Source organism: Zonotrichia leucophrys, chromosome 19 (assembly GCF_028769735.1).
Source record: "Zonotrichia leucophrys gambelii isolate GWCS_2022_RI chromosome 19, RI_Zleu_2.0, whole genome shotgun sequence".
Classification (NCBI taxonomy): domain Eukaryota; kingdom Metazoa; phylum Chordata; class Aves; order Passeriformes; family Passerellidae; genus Zonotrichia; species Zonotrichia leucophrys.
Window position 1 is genome coordinate 7,524,900 of NC_088188.1, and position 19,510 is coordinate 7,544,409.

Sequence of the window (19,510 nt, forward strand, 5' to 3'; positions counted from 1 at the left end):
AAGCTACAGTGCTTTACAATGGCACAGAAGCAATTAAAGATTTCCAATAACATGCTGCTCAGAGGATTGGGTCTAATTGCTGAATGGTCAAGGGTTTTGGCAGCAATCACACTGTAAGGAGATAAAAAGGTTGTGAGGCTTTCCATACAAGAAATAAATAAATAAGCAGCTCTCCAAAGAATGGCAACAGCAGCCACACACCTATCCAAGTTCCTGACTTGGCACTGGGCACAATTCAAGATTAGGTGGTCATGAAATTTCCCACCTTAAAGGCCAAGGCCGTGTGACAGAGGAAAATGAAAGGGGTGGGGGAGGACAAAGGGCCAAGCAGGTTATAGCACAGAGGTGGCAACACAATGAGCCTGAATTACCCAGTGCTGTCATTTACTGTACACTTTGTAATTACCTGCACAGCCTCAGAACTTCCTCTTACACTGTCAAGTGTTGTTTCTTCACACTCGGCACACAAGGGCTATCACTTAGAAGAAAACTGATTACAGGAGAGAGCAACAGGCTGCTAAGCCAGGTCTGAAAGGACATTTTGTATCTACCTATCACTGAAAATAACTCAGTTTAACTTCCTGGGTTTATTTTTCCACCATAAACTCACAATGCTGTGAAGAAAGTGTCTACTCCCACTCCTCCTTTTTTCTCCCTCAAAGTTTAAAACTCATATAAAAACTGAATTAACATCTTATAACAGAAAATAGACTGGTATGAGGCAAGCACAAGAACCATGGAAAGCAGTGAGCCTATCTGGGTTTTTGGGTCCATCTGGCTCCTGAGTTTTGGAGGATGAAGGAGCAAACAGGGCAGGAGTGCTACAACTTGTGCTCAGCTGTGCCCAGGGAGGGCTCCCACTGCTGCCTGGCAGAGAGGAAAACAAGGCAGAGTCAAAAGTATTTAAACACAGTAAAAATGCTTCAAAATGCCAGAGGGATGTGGGCACAAGGGAGGTGGTCAATCCTCAGGTTCTGAACAAGGGCTGAGCATCCCTCTGCACCTTCCTGCCCGCTGAACACAGCCTGGCAAGGCTCACACAGGAAGGATGGGGCACAGTGAAAGCAAGAGCTGGGTTTTCTCAAACCCCAAGTGAGTGCTCTGATGGCTGGGTCACCCTGCTTTGTCACTGAGATAGAGAGGAAAACTGGGTGACAGAGGAATCTGGCATTATCAGAGAAACTTGGAAAAGCCACTTGAGGGACACCAGCACTGAACTGAATCACTCAAACTTGGCCAGAGGCAAAGGAAGCGACTGCAGGCAGGAAGAACTGATCCATGGCAATTCCTCCAGGTTTCTTGATAAAAACTCTTTGATATTTGCAGACTCTCTGAAGCTTTGCTTTTTTCTTTCTATCTTTCCTATCAGCTGCCTTAGAGTTTTAATAGACCAAAGTAAATTTTGAATCCTACACACAAATAAACTAGTAAATCAGCAGAATTCCCCCCAGGTTCAGTGAGAGTAGCAAGACTTTCTGGAACAAGTTACAACTATAAATTCTGAGCATTTTGATAAACACAAGTCTCCCGGACATTATTTGAATCCTTGTGAACCTGAAATGAATTAGACCCAGACCAGCTGACTACATTACTGACTAAAAGCGTCAACACAAGAGTAATTTCTGCTGATCTCTGAAAGTCAGAGCTGATCAGCCAAATACATCTACTAAAGAATACACTGAAACAGAGGTTTCTGATAATGTTTGGGTCACCACTGCCCTTCCCACTCCACAGAGAACTCATTTTTAGCGTAGCAAAAAACAAAATCTGGATTTTTAGGTCTTGCTCATGATGAAATAAGGACATCCAATATTAATCAGCCTTTGTGAAATTCTAATTAGGAGCACAAACTTTAAATGCTGGCCTTTACTAGGCCAGCCTGAGAGCCACAGCACCATCCTGATTGAGAACACTTGCAAAATATTAATCCAGCACTCAGCCCTCTGAGAACATTTCTACGTGGGCCAAAAGCTCTGTCATTCTCAGGCTTATTAATCTTCCCTCACAGGAGGCAAAGGACAGCGTAAGCTCCACTCTGATAACTCCGTTATCTCTCTCCCCAGAAAGGAAAGGGTGGTCCTTCCACCCAAGTGGCCATTTAAACCACCACAGGCACTTTGCTGCTGCAGGGATCCGTGTGACACGTGATGGAGGGAGCAGAGACGAGCAGCATTTCCCCTTCCTTTTGATCCCTTTCTGTACAGTCTCCAGCCATGGGTGAAGTGTTTGAGCAGGGGATAAAACAAACACCTTAAAAGCACTTAAATTGTTACCTGGCTACCTACTCTAGCTCGGTAAATCATCCGGAGCTCCAAGGAAATGTTTCAGCCCACAGTATGTTGGGGTTTTCACCACAACTCCAGAATTACTGCAACTTCCCAAAGCCCAGGGCACATCCAGCTTGCATCATTGCTTTGGAAGAATAGTTTAGGTACATCTCTGTTAAACCTACATTATCAGCAACCGCAGGGAAAGCCCTGATTGTTTACAGGCAACACTGAGAATGGAAAAAATTACTAATTACAAACATTTTGGGTTGAGTATGAGAGGCTCACAGAGACTCAGCTGAACTGATTACCAACTGCAGCATGATTGCTAGCGCTCACAAAAGAAGGCACAGAGTCCGGGGACTCATTTCCATATGAAGCATAAGCAGAGATATCTACTAAAGACTTCCAGCTGCAGCTCTAGCAGGAGCTTCTTGCTACAAGAACACAGTTCCAGGTGGGACCCAGCACTTTATCTGTAAGCCTTTCATGATGCTTTCGAGAGATAAAACAATCTGTGGGTTTCTTTAAAGAAGTATCAAGCACGGCTAGACCACGGCGACTATCTCTCTGAAGAACGCCTTATCTACCACCCCATAGCTGCCACTTCCCTCCTTAATCCTTCCAGCCAAACCCCACGACTCAGGCAGCGGCTGTTAATTGTTTATAAATTAAATGATTATTTGTATCTGCATATCAAAGGCGGGGTGGGTGAAGCTGGAGAGACTGATTTTCCATGCGGCTTAGTTTGGGACACGGAGACACTGTGCACTTGAGATCTGCCCGAGACTGACAGTGCCGAACAACTGGCACTGCCTGTGCCTTGTGACCCGCAGGTGCTGAGGGTACGGTCCCAGACCTGCTCCTGTGCCTGCGACCTGGGGCACCCCAGCCCCGCAGCCCCCCCTCCCCTGCCGCTCTGCGATAACCCCAGATCAGATAAGGGGCTGATCTCTGCTCTGAGCCCAAAACACGGCCAGAGTGTGCGGGCCGGGGTCTGCAGCCCGCTGTCAGCGCCCAGCCTGCCGGGGGTCCCGCACGGCCCCGAGCTGCTCAGTGTAACACCGAGAGAAGCGCTCGGATGAGACTCGGAGTGTTCGTAGTGAAATAAAAAGAATAATCAGGGAAGCGAGCGGCGAGGGAGCAGCAGCTGCCGGGCGCTGCCGGCGCTTATCAGCACTTGCACACTGCGGTGCCGGCCAGGGGAAAGTTTGCCCGGAGGCAGCGGCGGCGGAGCGAACTACGGGGAACGGGAAGGGCGAGGAGAGAGTGGAGAGAGGGGACAGCGGAGTGAGCGCAGCGCACGGCGGGCAGGGGGAGCCGCCGGGAGCGGGGGCAGGCGGCGCGGCACCGGGAAGGGGAGTCTGGGCGGTGTGCACCGGTACTCACAGCTGGGCGATGGCGCCCTGGGAGATGACGGCGTTGTCGGAGAAGTAGGGGATCATCGCTCCCCGCCGCGGCGGCCGCCCTGCCCCGCGGCATCGGCACCGCCGCTTTGCCCCGCGCCCGCCGCGCCGCCCCCGCCGCGCAGGCGCGCCCCGAGGGCGGGGCCAGCCCAGGCCACACCCCCCTGCCCCGCCCAGATCCGCACGTGGCGGCGCGGGGACAGGGAGGGGACGCGCGGGACAGGGATGGAGCAGGGACCGGGATAGATCAGGAACACATGGAGCAGGGACAGGCGGGACCGGGATGGAGCAGGGACACACGGAGCGTGGACAGGCGGGACCGGGATGGAGCAGGGACACATGGAGCACGGACACGCGGGACAGGGACACGCGGAGCAGGGACAGGCGGACAGTCCGCCCCGCTCACGGACCGGGGTTCAGCTGCCGGTTCCCCCGGCGGGCGGCAGCGAGGAACAGGGCACAGCACCGCGCGGGCGCGCCCAGCTTTTCCTTTCCCTTCCCTTTTCACTTCCCCTTTTCCCCCCTTCTCCTTTTTTCTCCCTCAGATCTAGCCAGCGAGGCTGCACGCCCTGCAACCGGGTTTGATGCAGCATATCAAACGATGTTTTTTGCAAAAGGCAGGCAGCGACAACTCGGGTGCTTAGGAAACGACCTCAATTTCTCTCCTGCAGGAGACGGGGGGAAGAGTTCTTGGCAGTAACTTTCATATGCAGAGACGCGACAACTTGCTTTCTGCCAAAGGAGAAGAGCAGCAGCTGCCTTTCAGTGCTGTTTAATCTTTAGCTCCATCGCTGCTCGAGAAAAGGAAGAAATTAAGTTATTTAAAACAAGAAGTCTTGTCGTTTGGCTGCTGGGAATTACAGTGCGAGGGGAACTTAGTACGGTTTTCCATTGGGGAGAGCCAGGGGCAGCTCGATCCCACCCAGCCCTGCCCATCCCGGAGCGGCATTCTCCAGCCCTCACACCCTGCCAGCAGCCAAGGAGCCTTGGATTGGAAGCGAGCTCAGTTTTGTGTTTCCATAGGAATGCATGACATCCCGGCACAGAGGAACACGATATACCAGTCTTAAGTCATCTGCTATGGGTGGCACATGCCCAGCAAGGAGGCACAAGTGAGCTGGCAGGGGAAGATGTGAGTTTAAACACAACTACTTGTTAATGACATCTACTCAAGAGCAAAAAATACCAAGGCATCAACTGCAGAGCTGCCCCTGTGATCTGGCAGCAGAGCTGGAAGCCAAAAGCTTCATCAGCTTTATTTCCAATTTTTAACTAAAAGTTTCAGAGAACCAGAGAGAGGTTGAAAAAAACCCACTCAGTGTGATGGCAGCTGCTTCAGGTCTTGATAGGAGACTTGCCATGAACAAGAAGAGACTTCTCTGAAAGGTCTTGACCATCTCCACTTCAGGGATGGGCAGAGAAAAGGGCAAAGCAGTAGAATTTGTGATTCTGCAAGTTTTGCTAGGGTATTGTTTGGCTGCAATAATTTAAGCAATGTCATCCTATATAGCCAGGAGCGCAGCTCTGGTAATGGTGCCTCACAGCTGTAAAGAAAATGCAGTGCCAGCTTGCTGCAATGCCAAAAAAAGTAATTTTGTTAGGCAGAAATGAAGTCAGTTGCAAGAAGCAATGGAAAAATCAGGACTAAGAAATGGAGGGTAACTCAATCCTTCCAGAGGTCAAGAGACTGGCAAGAACCTCATATTCAGTAGTAACACATACCACACATTCACAGACTGAAAAACAAGCCCAGAACTTCTGTTCTATTCTAATTAATAACTTAAGGGCTTTATTCAAGCATTGTAGAAGACTAAATGTACTTAGATACTGTCCAGACACGTCAGATTTCTTACACTTAACTACCATTACAAGGCAAGCCCTTAAAACCTGTTGAAAACAAGTGCAGTGATTAACTACAAACAGCTCCTCATAACATATGGATAATAGATTTGTAAATGAATTAGTCCTGGATTAATACAATCATGCAATGCATCTCCATATGCCAGGGAACCAAGTGACGACAGAAATCACCCATTTGTTTTCTTTTCCTTTAGAGAAGAGAAACAGGAAATCCTCAAATAAATTCGTATCTTGAAATCTGCACAAATAAAAGCTATTCGAACTTGGGTTTGTTGCCATAAAGACTGAAACCCCAACCTGAAAGTGGCACTGTTTTCAGGTGTGTGTTAGTGAGATTAGCGTTTCAGTTCCCACTGTCGATTTGTGGAGACTCAGAGAATCATTAAAGTTGGAAAAGACCTCCAAGATCAAATCAAATATTTGACACATCACCATGTTGTCAACTAGACAACAGCAATAAATGCTGTGTTATTTTCATATTTTGCTTTTAACATCAGACTTAAGGAACAACTCTATTTCTTGGTCAAAGTTGCTCCTATGTTTAGAATGAGTAAAAGTTTAGACCCAGTAAATTGATCTCTCAGCATGCAGGAGCAAGGAGCAGGCAGAAAGAAAGGGATGCACGAGACGGAGTTTAGGCAGCGAGTCACAAGACAGCCAAGAAACAGCCAAGAAACTGCTCCTGGCTGGAAGCAGGTGCACTCTGCTGGGACAAACACACAAAGCATTTAAAGTGCACAAAATTGCAGTGATGACAGGTAGCAGCCTAAATCACGCCGTGCTGCAGCAGAGCATGTGAGCAGAGCCATTAATCACTGCATGACAAGATGTAAATACGCCTGTCTGGGGTCTCCAGCGCTGCCCAGCCCAGTGCACAAGTGACACTCTGCTGCAGGGCAAAGGGCACTGCTTGTCTGAGCTCTGCTCAGCATTTCCCACTCCCCAGGAGGCCCCAGGACCAGCGGGGCAGGCAAGGCACCGTGACACCACAGGGGCAGCAGGATCCCCTTCAACCTTTGAACGCCACACCAACTGATAAACTGGAGTTACATACTGCACGTGAGACACACTGTAAAAACACCAATCCCAAACCTTTGCCACAATAAGGCAGCAGCTAGAACCAGTTATGGAAGCACAATGGAAACAAAACAAAGAGTGTGAGGGATGTCTGAGCAAGCACTTCAGGAGGGGGGAGCAGAGGGAATGCTACCAGAGCTGCCTCTGGAAAGAACTTTCAGGGGCTGGAAGGAGAACATGCATGCACAAATCTCTCATATTGACTTGTAGTGCTCAGTCTGGCAGACGAGGCTGACAACATATTGTTTATTCATACAGTCATCATTCTCCCTGGTGTCTGCATTGCAAAACCCAACAACCACAGCAGCCTGCACAGAACCTTCAGCTGTTTCACTTTCCTGATGCATTTTAGCAGTTTTGATCTCACACAGAGTAATCCTGTGTCCTACACAGGACTGGCACTTGTTAATGGGCTTCTCCTAGTCCAGACCAATCCCTGGTGCATGGGTCAGAATTGGCACTGGCATGCCCAGATTTGACACATGCTCAGAGCTGGACACCCAGTCGTGTCAGTGCACATAGTCCACATGCAAACAGGGCATTCATCAAGCTTCTGTTTCCATCCAAGATCAACAGCTTCAGGCTGAATTGCTGCTTCTTGTCAGACCACACAAAGGTGTGGGTGTCATCGTGTTCCACCCACTCCTATCCCACAGGGGCTTGCTGAGTGTCTGCTCACGTGTTAACATGATTAAATCTGCAGAATGATTGTCTTATTAGGCATCTTCAATTTTTAGTCTACACTAAGGGGGACCTGATGACCTCTTTTCATTTTATAGTAACCTACCAGTGAGATTGTCTCAGTTCTCTCTTTTTGAAGAGCCCTAATGAACACAATATACTGTCATAGTCTAACTCCAGTGGGTGTCAAGGGTTGGGCATTATTAAGCCTGTTTGGATTGAAGTCCAGGTGCTCTGCAAAATCAAGGAATGTTCTGTTCCTACAAACATGGAAAGTACTAAAGCTGTAACTTGGTCATGTTCAAGGTAAAGGGGACAGTGAGAGGCTGTCACACATAGGAATTTTGCCCTCAGTATCACAGAAAAGACAATGCAGAACCCAGCCCCATGTTTTCAGGGGATTATGAAAAAAACCTCGTGAAGCTGCCGTGACAAACAAACCTCCCCCTCACCCCCAGCACATCCTCTCCCTGCCGAGCCTTGTGCCACGGCCGTGTCTGCTCAGCCACCTTTACTGCACATGTGGAAAGTTTATTCTGTGCTGCTCAACAGCTGCTTCCGGTGATATTTACAAAAAGTCACCGATTTTGAAAACAGCACGTCCCTGTCCCTGCCCACAGCCGAGCAGGGGAGTCTTGCACAGGCACGGCTGGGAGCAGAGGTAGCAAGTTCATTTCCGTGTGCAGAGGTGGGGCCAAGTCCTTTTTTGTTCTCACCGGCAGCCACACTCAGTCTTTGTCCACAAAGGCAGCTGTGGCTGCATCAGCGCTGCTGGGAAAAGGGTCCTGAGGAGTAGCCTTGAAAAATCTGCTGCCACACTGAGCTCTTTGAGGGTCAAAGGACCTGATGACCCTGCATTTTTGGTGGGAAGTCATCCTTTTACTGTGGCTTTAAGCACTGAACAGAGTTGACAGATGAGTGTGAGTGGATTTAAGATGATTTATTCGGGAAGAGCCTTAAATCAGTGCAGCAAACCTGTAAATAGGTAGAGACTGGCTGAGAGCAGCACTCATCTCCTACTGCTGCCTCCACACCTCGGAGGAGAAGCTGATCTGTCAGAGGCCTTCTGGATGCTTCTGGCATGGGAGACAAAACTTTCTGCATTCTGCAGCCCAATTTATCAGGCAAACATGAATGATTTCAGTAGCAGCCACCATAAACAAGCCAATGCACGCAGGGCAGAAGGAGATAGAGCACAGCAGAGACACAAAGCTTTCCCAGTGATAACAGACATACCACCCACCAAGGCAGGGCTCACACACACCAGCTGGATTGCACACACACAGGGGAACTTAACCAACTAATTATAGAGGAGCCCATATCTAGTTAAAACAAAACCAAACCAAACAAAAATCAAAAAAGAAAAAAAAGAAAAAAAAAAAAGGCAGGGGGAGGCAGGAACAGGGAAAGCACGCAAAACTGTACTTTAATCCTGAAGAACCAGTCAGAACAGGAAGCCACATTCTAAATTTGGTTATTTAAGCTGTCAAAGAGTATTTCTGTTTCCAGTTCTTAAGCAAAGAAACCAGCCAAGTACAGGGGTAGGGAGATAAGCATCACTGAAAGAACAAACCCCTGCTTTTAAAGCCCTTTGGTCAGCTGCCCATCATGATCGATGATTAGGCTGCCTAGTTGAGAATTCAACACCTATTTTGCAATATTATCAGTTCATTAAACCCTTCCCTCACCAGCCCCACATCCAATCACTGTACAGTTTACTTATCATTAAATCTTCCAGGGTCTAACACAGAGAGGTCAATGCTCAATTACACCTTTTTTACAGAGCCTGAAGCTCAGATGACTGAAGGGACCCGAGCAGGAAAAGGGACACAAGCAGCAATGTCTGCTCCCAACAAGCAACACCAGTGTAGGTAATGTATTATTTCAATGACCTGTGGAGAAGAAAGATCTAAATCCTCCCAACTGTCAAACCATCCACTCACCCAGTTTTATAAAGGAATGATTTTGGTGCAAAGACACCAAAGAGCTGAACAGCATTGAGTCCAAAAACCCTGGCTCAGATTATCAAAATACATTTAAGTGTCTGAAATCCACGAAATGCTGAAAACTCTGAAGATTCATGTTTAACTTTGAAGTCTTGCGAAGGTATCTCACCAGAAAAGGGAATTTCAGAGTTTTTATGCTAAAGGAATAGAAATCCTTTAGCTTAGAGCACCTGGTTCATGCTCAGGAGGAGACAGAAGCACGTATGGAATCCTTAAGGCACCTCCTGCTCAGCCCCTGCTCGGTGACCCTCTGGAGGAGCACAAGTGTGTGGCAGCAGCTCTGGGCTCTGGACCCTTTTGGTAGCTGAAGGATCTGACCCACCTTCATTCCTTTCACTTCCCAGCTTGTCCTTGCCCTGTTCCTCATTCTCCTCTGTTCACACGCTTAGAATGACAAATTCAAAACCACTTTTCATATGCATTCAGATTTTGAGCTAGCTCCCTGTGCTTACCTGGTAATTTGGCAGTGCAACGATATTACTCTGCTTGATCCTTCAGCCTGAAGATCACACCTGAAATCATCTCACACATTATTGTGATCCACAGGTATGTCATCAGACTGGACTGAACACGTTGCAACCACAAGCACAGACCTTGCAGTGAACCAGCCCTGCAGATACCTGTTACTAATCTAATAAACCCCAATTTTACTGGCAGTTCAATACCTTTGCTCACAGTTTGGTGATAAAAGAACTGGTATTCAAAAATGATGGCCACTGCAATGAATCTGGCCCACAGAACTTTTTCTGGTGGTCAGCAGAGCTGGCAAATGACCAGAACTGTTCTTTATCTCAGCATTACACTCTCCCCAAGCAGCTGTAGTAAATGCCAGAGAGAGGCTGAGCTGTCACTGAAAGGAAAGACAGAAAGATGAATTCAGGAAACACATTCTAAAGATAAGGTTCATACTACAAGAGCTTAGTGTAATCTCCAGCACGGATAAACACACGTTTTCCTGTACAGCACACACAGAGCCCCATCCTACTCAAGATGGAATTAACAAACTGTCTTGCACACCCAATAAAGATCCAGCTACTGTTCAAGTACCAACACAGTAATTGTTTGGCAGCTGCAGCAGCAAGCAAAGGCAGCACAGGGAAGGTTTAGTCGCCAGAACTCAGCACAGAGCTTTTGGAAGTGTCTCTTGTAACACCAGAGAGGTTTTAAGGATAACCAGGAGGGGCAGGAGCCTGCCCCAGGAGCACCAAATGGTGATGACACACATCTCCAAAAGCCACAGGATGCTGCAGATCCCCCCAGCTCAGTGTGGAGTGTGAAGGAGCCTTTGGAAGTGCAGTCAATTCAGTATCACACCATCACCCCCCATTTCTCACAGGGACTAACACATATTGTACAAAGGGTCTCAGTTTAAAAATCAAACACCTTGGCTTGCAGTTTATTGAGCTGCTGCCCTGCAGAAGAAAGCACATTCACCTATTCCACTTGCTCTTTGAAAAGCAATTTTTATACTGCTATAAACCATCAGCTCCTGCATCAGACTGTGGTCTCCTGCTCCTAAAACAAAGGTATTTACTCACAGCTTGAGACCTTGAGGCAACTTGGCACATCCAGCTGTTATCATGGCAATAATCTGATTTGCTTTCCTTCCCAGTTCACTCCTGGAAGGAACTACTTTGACTAAAAAAAACCAAACCAGAAGGTAACCATCCTTGCGCTGCAGAAGGTGTGGGTTCTTTTTTTTCTTTTTAAATTATAATTTAACACCACACTCTTGCCTCCACTTGAAGAGCGGAGGACAAGCACTTTCTGAGAACATTTTCAGGTAACAAGTTTCAGATTTCAAGCAGGATGTAAGCACTTTCTGTGGCACCTGAAGGGAACGACAGGCTCCTCAGCTTTACCTGAGCAAATGGACTTTAGTCTGACCCACTGCCAGCCCATAAAAGTTCAAAGAATCCCTGTGAAGTCCCTGGCAGTCACTAGGCAATACAGCTCACCCAATTTTATATGCTCAGTTACTGAGCAGCCTCAAATGCTGCACTTCAGCAACCAGAGAGGTTTCAAGGCACACAGAAGTGGTAAAATCACGATGGTGTGGAAATAGAGGCACCATTTAAAACATAAAACCCAAAAAAGCAAGAGGCAGATCCTCACAGCAAATCCAATGCAGCTGCAGCACCGCTGCTGCCCCGGGCCCAGAGTTGTCATTTGTCAGCAAAACAAAGATGCTGAATCCTTGCAACCTTGGCACAGAGCACACAAAACCTGAATGTCAGTACCTCAGCGGGTGTAAACACAACTCAGCTCAATACATGTGGGTTTTAGGTAAATTTTAACAACCTGGGATGCTGCAGAGAGCTCCTTAACCCAGATGCTCCATTAAAGGTGCATTCAGTGTGGCAGCAGCATGGCTGGGGACAGCAGGGGTGTGCAGGCCAGTTTAGCTCCACAGCCTCCAGACAGCCTAATAAAAATGTCAGAACACAGCTATGAAGGTAATAAATGTAATAAATAGATTGTTCAGGACATCTGCTTATGCAGCACTGTCTTGGTTCCACTAGCCAAAAGTGACAGGGACTGGAGGGATCAGGGACTCCAGAGCAAGAGCCTGGATCTGTGTCAGGGCTTTGGGGATCTCACCATACCCTGCATGAGTGGTCACTGCTACAGCTGGACACAGAGCAGGGCTTGGGTGTGAGAAAAAACTTTGCAGAAGCCAAGCTGGTTTCACCTATTTGCTCAGCTTCAGGTACTGGCAGCATTAACTTGCTGGGGTTTTTAATAATGGGTAGAAATATTTGTAGGAGTCAGATCTATGGTCACTATACTCAAGTAATTTCCTCAGTAGGAAAAAAAAATCATTCCTCTTTGCATCAACACAAAAGAGTTTGACAGGAAATGCCATTTCAATCACCTTCCAAGGATTACTGCAGAGCACACAGGAACTCTCTTTCTGCACTCTGACAGCTCTTCCCATCTTTTGGACAAAAGTTTAAGCAGATTCTGCTAATTCCCAAAGCAGAAAGCTCCTCAGTCCACGAGTGCAGACTTGTCAGGTCATTTGAATGCTCTGTAGAGCAGGTTTATGTTTAAACAGCATTTTCACACAGTTCTCCCTTCTCTGTGAGACCCAGTCCAGGCAATCACAGGGCTCTGTGGTGTTAGATTAAAAAAGCACAGGTCAGCAAACACACAGATCATTTTGTTTAACTATGGTGATCACCTACAAGTTTAAGCTTCTGTTTGTAATTTATTTCTCTGCCTCTTTGGAGGACATTTTAGTCTGCTGCTCTTCAGAGTCTCTGCTCAACAAACACTGTCCCTGCTGCTCTCCTGCTGCCAGGCTTTCCTGCATGCTCCCCTCACCTCAGTGTATATCCCATACCTCATCAGGGAGGAAAGATAAACAGCACAAACCTAACACAAGCAGCTATCTAGATTTTGCTAACCACAGGATTAGCAGTGCTGTTGAGCTGGATCTGAGTGTAACATTTCTTCTGAGACAGCAATCCCCAGGCTCTGCAGAGACCTGGGGACACAGAACTGGAAATGAAGCTCTGCCCAATGATTGTCAAGACTGAGCACTGCAAAAATCTTCTGACACCAAACAAGTCCATGTGCTTATGCTCAGGTCTTCACCAACTCCCTTGCAAGCATTAACACCTTTGTGCACTCTGATCCTATTTAATAACCTTTGAAAAGTTATTTTATTTCTGCACACACACATTTAGTCCCACCACAGCAGCACTCCTGGCTCCAGTGTCCAGCTGCCAGGATGAGTTTGGACATGCCTGATGCCTGACACGCTGAGGTAGCACAGGAACACATTTTCCATGACCGCAGGAGACAAAAGGTCTCCTCACCAGAAGAATGTTACAAACAGCAAAAAAAATCCCAGCCCAAACACTGACCACTGCCTGGAGCTGCAGCCAGGTCACCTGAATGAAGCCTCAGGAGCACTGGGCCCTGCCCAGGCAGGCAGTGAGGAATGTCAGGCTATGCAGAGAACTACCTGAGTGACACTGCAGCTGGAACACGCTTTTCCTTTTAAGCCAAGCTCAGTCTGTAGCCTTTTTACTGCCTGGATTTTTAATAGCTGCTACTTGCTATGTTCTTGTGAATACTCAGGAACTGTTTATGGACATCTGCTGCTCCTCCACAGCAGGACTCCAGGTTCACTACTTACCCCATTTGACTCTATTATTTTTATCCTACTGTAATCAAACACATTTAACACCCACCCCCTTGCTTTTCCCCAGAAGGAGTTTGGTTTTAGTTAGCTCTATGACCCCAGTAACAGGAGTCACAGAGCTCAGATCACCACATCAACAGCAGGTTGTCATTTCCTACCCCAGGAAGTTATTTCAAATATATTAAAAAAATGCTCATTTCAGACCTAACCTACAATGGTTGCTAAGTGCCCACAACAATTAAATACCTCCCATCCCTTCCAATACATTATGTATACTGAGATCAAGTCATGAGTTGATCTTGTGACTGCTGGAAGGCCAAGAGTAAAATGAAAAATTGGAGTTTAGCTGAGTTCAATTTGAGCCTTCGGGAATTGCTCTTTCCAGCTTTCCTCTCACTCATGAAAGCTGTAAAATGAAGAAATTCAGCAATTCTTAAATCATCATTTAGGGCTAGAAGACTGAAGTAAACAGGGCAGTCGCCTTCCCTGAGCCACAGAATCACAGAACTCCAGTGAAATCATGGGAATGTGCAACCAGGACAGCTTTTTCTCTTGCAGATTTATCCAAGTTGGTCCCAAAACACAAAGCCCAGATCTTGTTCAAGTATTTTAAATGCTAGATATCATGGCTTCTGCTGCTACCTACTCACACAAACACCATTAAGCAAAGAACTGTAACAGCCAGAGAGCTCATAAAGGGAGAACCATTTCACCTTCACTTCCCCTTTACTCCCTCTGGAGGGAATCTGAAGCCTTTCACAAAATCTGGCTGCAACATTTTAAGCCAAGAAAGTGTTCCTGCCATTGGAGAAGTCACCTGATATATACAATTTTCGCTTTTATTAGGTTCAGCTGAAATAATTTCTTTGATGGCTTAGAGGAAAGGAGATAAAGCTTACCACACCCCAAGAAGTCTTACCCTGCAGACTATACCTACATTGTAAAAATCACCATTGCCTGTCACCATTCAATCAGCTGAGTTTCAATGTTTCTTTTTAACAAATAATATTTACCAAGAAAAGTTCTTCCTGAAGCAACTGAAATCAGCTTTTACAAGAGTGAATATCTCTCTGCAAAACAATCCCAATTAAACAAAAAAAACCCTGCAAATTCTCAGTGTCTCCTAATTTTTGAGAATAGTTTTGACTACCTGCATCAGCAGTAAATATCCACAAATCCTGAAGGTGCTATTTAAGCAGCAGGTGCCTGTATGGATCAGGATCACCCTAGGTGGCAACAGGGACTTTTTAACCATAGAACAAGAGTTTATTACTCTGGTTATGCCTCTCAGAATACTCTGCTGGTGGACTAAATCCTGAGAAGCCACACAGGACACTGGAGGGAGCTCCAGAAACAGCAGTTTGGAGAATATATTCACTGACACCCTTGCCAACTGTTCCCCATATTTATTTTTTAGTGTGCAGTCTGACTTTTCCCATTTCCTCTGCAGCAAACCCTTTACCAGAACCCATTTTTCAGTAAGGCTCATTAAGGATGGTTGTGCAACATCAACAGCAGGCAGAAGGTGATGTGTGTTTGCAGGACATGCCAGAGGAACAGCAAAAGCCTTGTGGAGCATTGCACACAGCCAGGACTCCTGTGACAATCTTACCTTCTGGGCTGGGACCGGCATTCTTCTTCCCCGCTGTCTGCCTCCTGCATACAGAAGGAAAGGAGAAAAAAACATTAATATCTTTTAATACATGCAGAAAGCAAAGGCTTGCATTTCACTGGTTTGATTGTGTAAGGCAAGGGGAACTCTGCCTGCTCCTGCATGCAGCTGTCACTAGAGAGGAACTCACTTTCTGCTCAGCTGTCACTTCATGTTCTCTCAAAAGCCTTTTAAAAACTCAGTGTTACAGGAGTTTTTGCCCCTGCAGGATTTTGCATGCTTTTGCATGGACTTCCAGTGACCCCTGCCAAATATGACAGGCCAAGAGCCAAACACAGAGTTCACTTCTGGGCAAAAATCTCTGAGTTTTTATTACCTTTATGGAGATCATATTAATTCACAGTCCAGTCAGCAGTCAAGTGTAAAAATCCACAAAACCAGCATGTAATAAACCTGATAAATCAGACTGAGTGAGCACAGATATAACCAGAAAGGAGAAATTTGACATATTATGCTGCTTTAGATGAGATATTAATATGCAGAAACTCTAATGTGCTGTGGAATTTTACTAGGCCTACCTACTACAGCCCAAAGCAATCCCTCAGCAGAGAAATATCAGCAATTAATTCTGCTTCACAGTACATTTATATACACCCTGCCAGGCACTGGAGATAGGTACAGGATCTGTTGTATCAGTGAGAACTTACTATGTTTGTACAGGTCCACAGGGAAAAAGCATTTAAAACATACCAACGGTTTTGTCAGGGCAGGGGCATCCCATGAAAACCAGAGTTCAGACAGAGAAAAGAAAAAGATAATTTTGGTTTTGGTTGATTTGGGCTTCCCTCCTGCAGGTCTCCTTTGGCAATCCTGCCAGAACATAAATTCCAACTGAGTTCCTTGTGGGTTTACAAGAAATTGACTTGGGGGAGCAAGAGAATGAGGTCAAAAGGGAGGGGAAGACGTTTCATTACATGTAGAATTGCTAAAAACACGATGGTGTTTTTGAATAAAAAGTGTGTATTTAGCTAGAGAACAAGTTCCTCAAACTCCACAGTAAGGCAAAACAACTGAGAGAGCCCTTGAAACCTCATTTGTACTGCTCAGGAACTCAAGCTATGCAAACATTTTTAGTATTATAATGAACAGCCATTTCTACCTGCCAAGAAAAATCCTTGTCACAGCAATTGGCAAGCCTGGTGTGCCATAGCCATAAGTCCCACAAATGACGGGAGAAGATCTTGAAATATGTAGATCATTATCTTAGCTCCCCTCAAAATTCAACCCTAAGGAGCTCAGTGTGGAGGAGGCCAGACATGGCCCAATTAATCACCATCTGTCTCTGCTGAAACTCTTACATCTCTTTGATACCAGACATAAATGTAGCAGGTTTGTGTGAGGAGCATATTCAGAACATAACTGACTACAAAAACAGAGCTGGAGACAAGTGTGATTTGAGCAAGAGACCCATTGCCAGTACCTGGGATGCTGTCTGGAACCAAACTAACCTTCAGCAGCCTCCTCCTCATCAACAACTCTGACCAGCCTGCAGCCTACTCCTTCCCTGGTCCGAGGATGAGGGAAGAGACAAGGATATGACTCCATGTTTCAGAAGGCTTGATTTAGTATTTTATGATATATATTATATTAAAAGTATGCTAAAAGAATAGAAGAAATTATTTCATCAGAAAGCTAGCTAAGAATAGAAAAAGAAAGAATGACTAACAAAGGCTTGTGGCTCGGACAGAGAGTCTGGACAGCTGGGCTGTGATTGGCCATTAATTAGAAACAACCACATGAGACCAATCACAGATGCACCTGTTGCATTCCACAGCAGCAGATAATAATTGTTTATAGTTTGTTCCTGAGGCCTCAGCTTCTCAGGAGGAAAAATCCTAAGGAAATTATTTTTCATAAAAGATGTCTGTGACATCCATGGACAGGGCTCAAGAGCCAACGCTCCTGTATTTCACATATTCCACTCCAGGTGGCTGCTGCAGTGCTGTGGCCACAATGAAATCCTGCAGGCACAGAACATCCATCCCCAGGTGCCCGTGGGAGAGCAGGCGGCTGCAGTGGCGGCTCCTCCCGCTAGAGGGGAGGGCAGGACAGCGCTGGGCCCGCTCAGGTGCCGCTCCGGGCAGGGAGGAGCAGCTCCGAGGGGACACGGCCCCAGCAGTGACACGGGCCCAGCACTGACACGGCTCTGAGGGGACACGGCCCCAGCAGTGACACGGCCCCAGCAGTGACACGGGTCTGAGGGGACACGGCCCCAGCAGTGACACGGCCCCAGCAGTGACACGGGCCCAGCACTGACACGGGCCCAGCACTGACACGGCTCTGAAGGGACACGGCTCCAGCAGTGACACGGCTCCAGCACTGACACGGCTCCAGCACTGACACGGCCCACATGACACGGCCCAGCACTGACGGCTGCACACGACCGGCCCCATGACACGCCAGCACTGACACGGCCCCAGCAGTGACACGTCAGCCGACCGCTCTGAGGGCATGCTCCACATGACACGGCTCCAGCAGTGACACGGCTCTGAGGGGACATGGCTCCAGCACTGACACGGCTCCAGCAGTGACACGGCCCCAGCAGTGACACGGGCCCAGCACTGACACGGCCCACTGCAGGGCCGCATGACACGGCTCTGAGGGACAGTCAGCATGACACGGGCCCAGCACTGACACGCTCTGAGGGCACGGCTCAGCATGACACGCCAGCATGACACGCCCAGCAGACCAGCCCAAACACACCTCCACCCTTTCTCGCCTTTTCCAGCCTGTTTCCAAAGGTGAAGGAGTATTGCTGCCAGTACAACAATTCATTATCCAGGATGTGGCTCAAACATTCCTTCCTGAGGACATCTTTGAGAAGGAACATGCTCGGACAGCATCCTTGGAAAGTGACTGCAGCCATTTGGAGGCGTGACACCACCCCAGCTTTCACAGCTGCCTTTGCTCAGGTGGTGACAGGAACTTTGGGTGCTGCCCCAGCTCTGGGTTCCCTGCAGCACCCGTGATGTGACCACAGCGACAGGCCCAAGAAATGGCAGCTGCCACAAATGCTCCTTGGAGGTTCCTGATGCTGCATCGCTCCAGCCTCCAACCAGCCTCCTCCACCAGGCTGCACAGAGGAGGAAGCTGAGCAGCACTGATGAGCTCCAGAGGGAGTCATGCCCTGCTTTCCTTGACCAGAAACAGAGGCCTCAGGGGAAATGGAAGGAATGAGTCGCATAGCTCTAAACTAGGCCACGATATTAAATGCAGTTTAAAGTGAAAGATGAAAAATTCCATCTCTGCTCCTTTCAGGCCATGTAGGACAGAATATGCAAAACATTAATCCTGTTTGTGCTTTGATCCACTGCCAACTATCTGTCATCAAAAGGGCAAGGGAGAGGAGAGAAATTTTGGAGAGCTGTTCTGTTCTATACAATGGGAGTCACTCCATGTCACGCAAACAATTCTGCTCTTATAAATCTCCTTTTTGCAGACTGATGTAATGATAAACAAGATTCAATCTCCATTCTTACGTACGGGGACTGGAGCTGTCTGCTTGGATTTAACATCAGGAACATCACAGCAAGTTCCTGTACTGTGAGATACGATTATTAGCCTAAGTCATGCGCCTAATAATCACTACATTTCTATTAACCAAGGAACATTTCACACAGACTACACCCTAAAAAAAAAATCTTTCAAAGCTTAAAAGGATTCCCATTTAATAACTGCTGGCTATGTATGATTTTATGCCAACATACCTGACTGTATAGACAATGCCTGGGAAGTGAGTGAGTGGTCACAGCCAGCAAATATCAAAAGAGCACCAACAACTTAGAGAGTTTTCACCCCTTAAGTCAATATCTTACTTGTAGCTGTGAGGTGAACACTTCAGATACTACAGAAAATTAGTTAATATTGATCTCCCCAAACCCACAGCAACATTCAGATGTATCCACGCCATCAGAGGAGCTTTTCACTTAACATGGTCAAACGTCCACCATGTGGACAGCTTTGGACTCAGTCTCAAAGGAGGAACTACAAAGCAAAGGACTGTAATTAAGTGAGCAGCCTCCCAGCTCCCTGCCCACATCCCATCCAGTTGTTCAGACACACACTAAGTGTCTCTGAGCTGAACATGACCTTTCCTGGGAAGAAGGCAGCAGCTTCAGCCAAATCAGAGGCTGTGCAACCAGGCACTGACCCAGTGGTTAAACCATGCAAATGCTCCTTTGCATGCATCCAGCAGTGTCCCAGTGTCCCTTTGTCTGGGCCACAGCCACACAGAGCACTGCACACTTCCCCATACAGGAGCTCTCCTCGTGTGCCAGCAAATATTAAGCAAGTCAGTACAAAAGCCACACTCCCACAACTATTTCCCAACACACGGATCACCCAGTCTGGTCAAGTCTTGCAGAGGGTGCCACTGCTGCAGCCACAGC

The 19,510-nt window shown here is 47.3% G+C and overlaps 1 protein-coding gene across 2 annotated transcripts in view; it reads right to left on the reverse strand.

Annotated features, from left to right (window-relative positions):
• The window catches only part of SSH2 (slingshot protein phosphatase 2), a 90,108-nt gene that overhangs the window by 46,535 nt on the left and 24,063 nt on the right, over positions 1 to 19,510 (reverse strand). Inside the window, exon 2 of one of the 2 annotated variants that reach the window (XM_064729143.1) lies at positions 15,063 to 15,106. In XM_064729143.1, the coding sequence (XP_064585213.1) occupies positions 15,063 to 15,106 (44 nt within the window). Of the gene's footprint in view, positions 1 to 3,656; positions 3,745 to 15,062; positions 15,107 to 19,510 lie in introns of those variants that run through there. The other variant, XM_064729144.1, reaches the window with a different exon arrangement.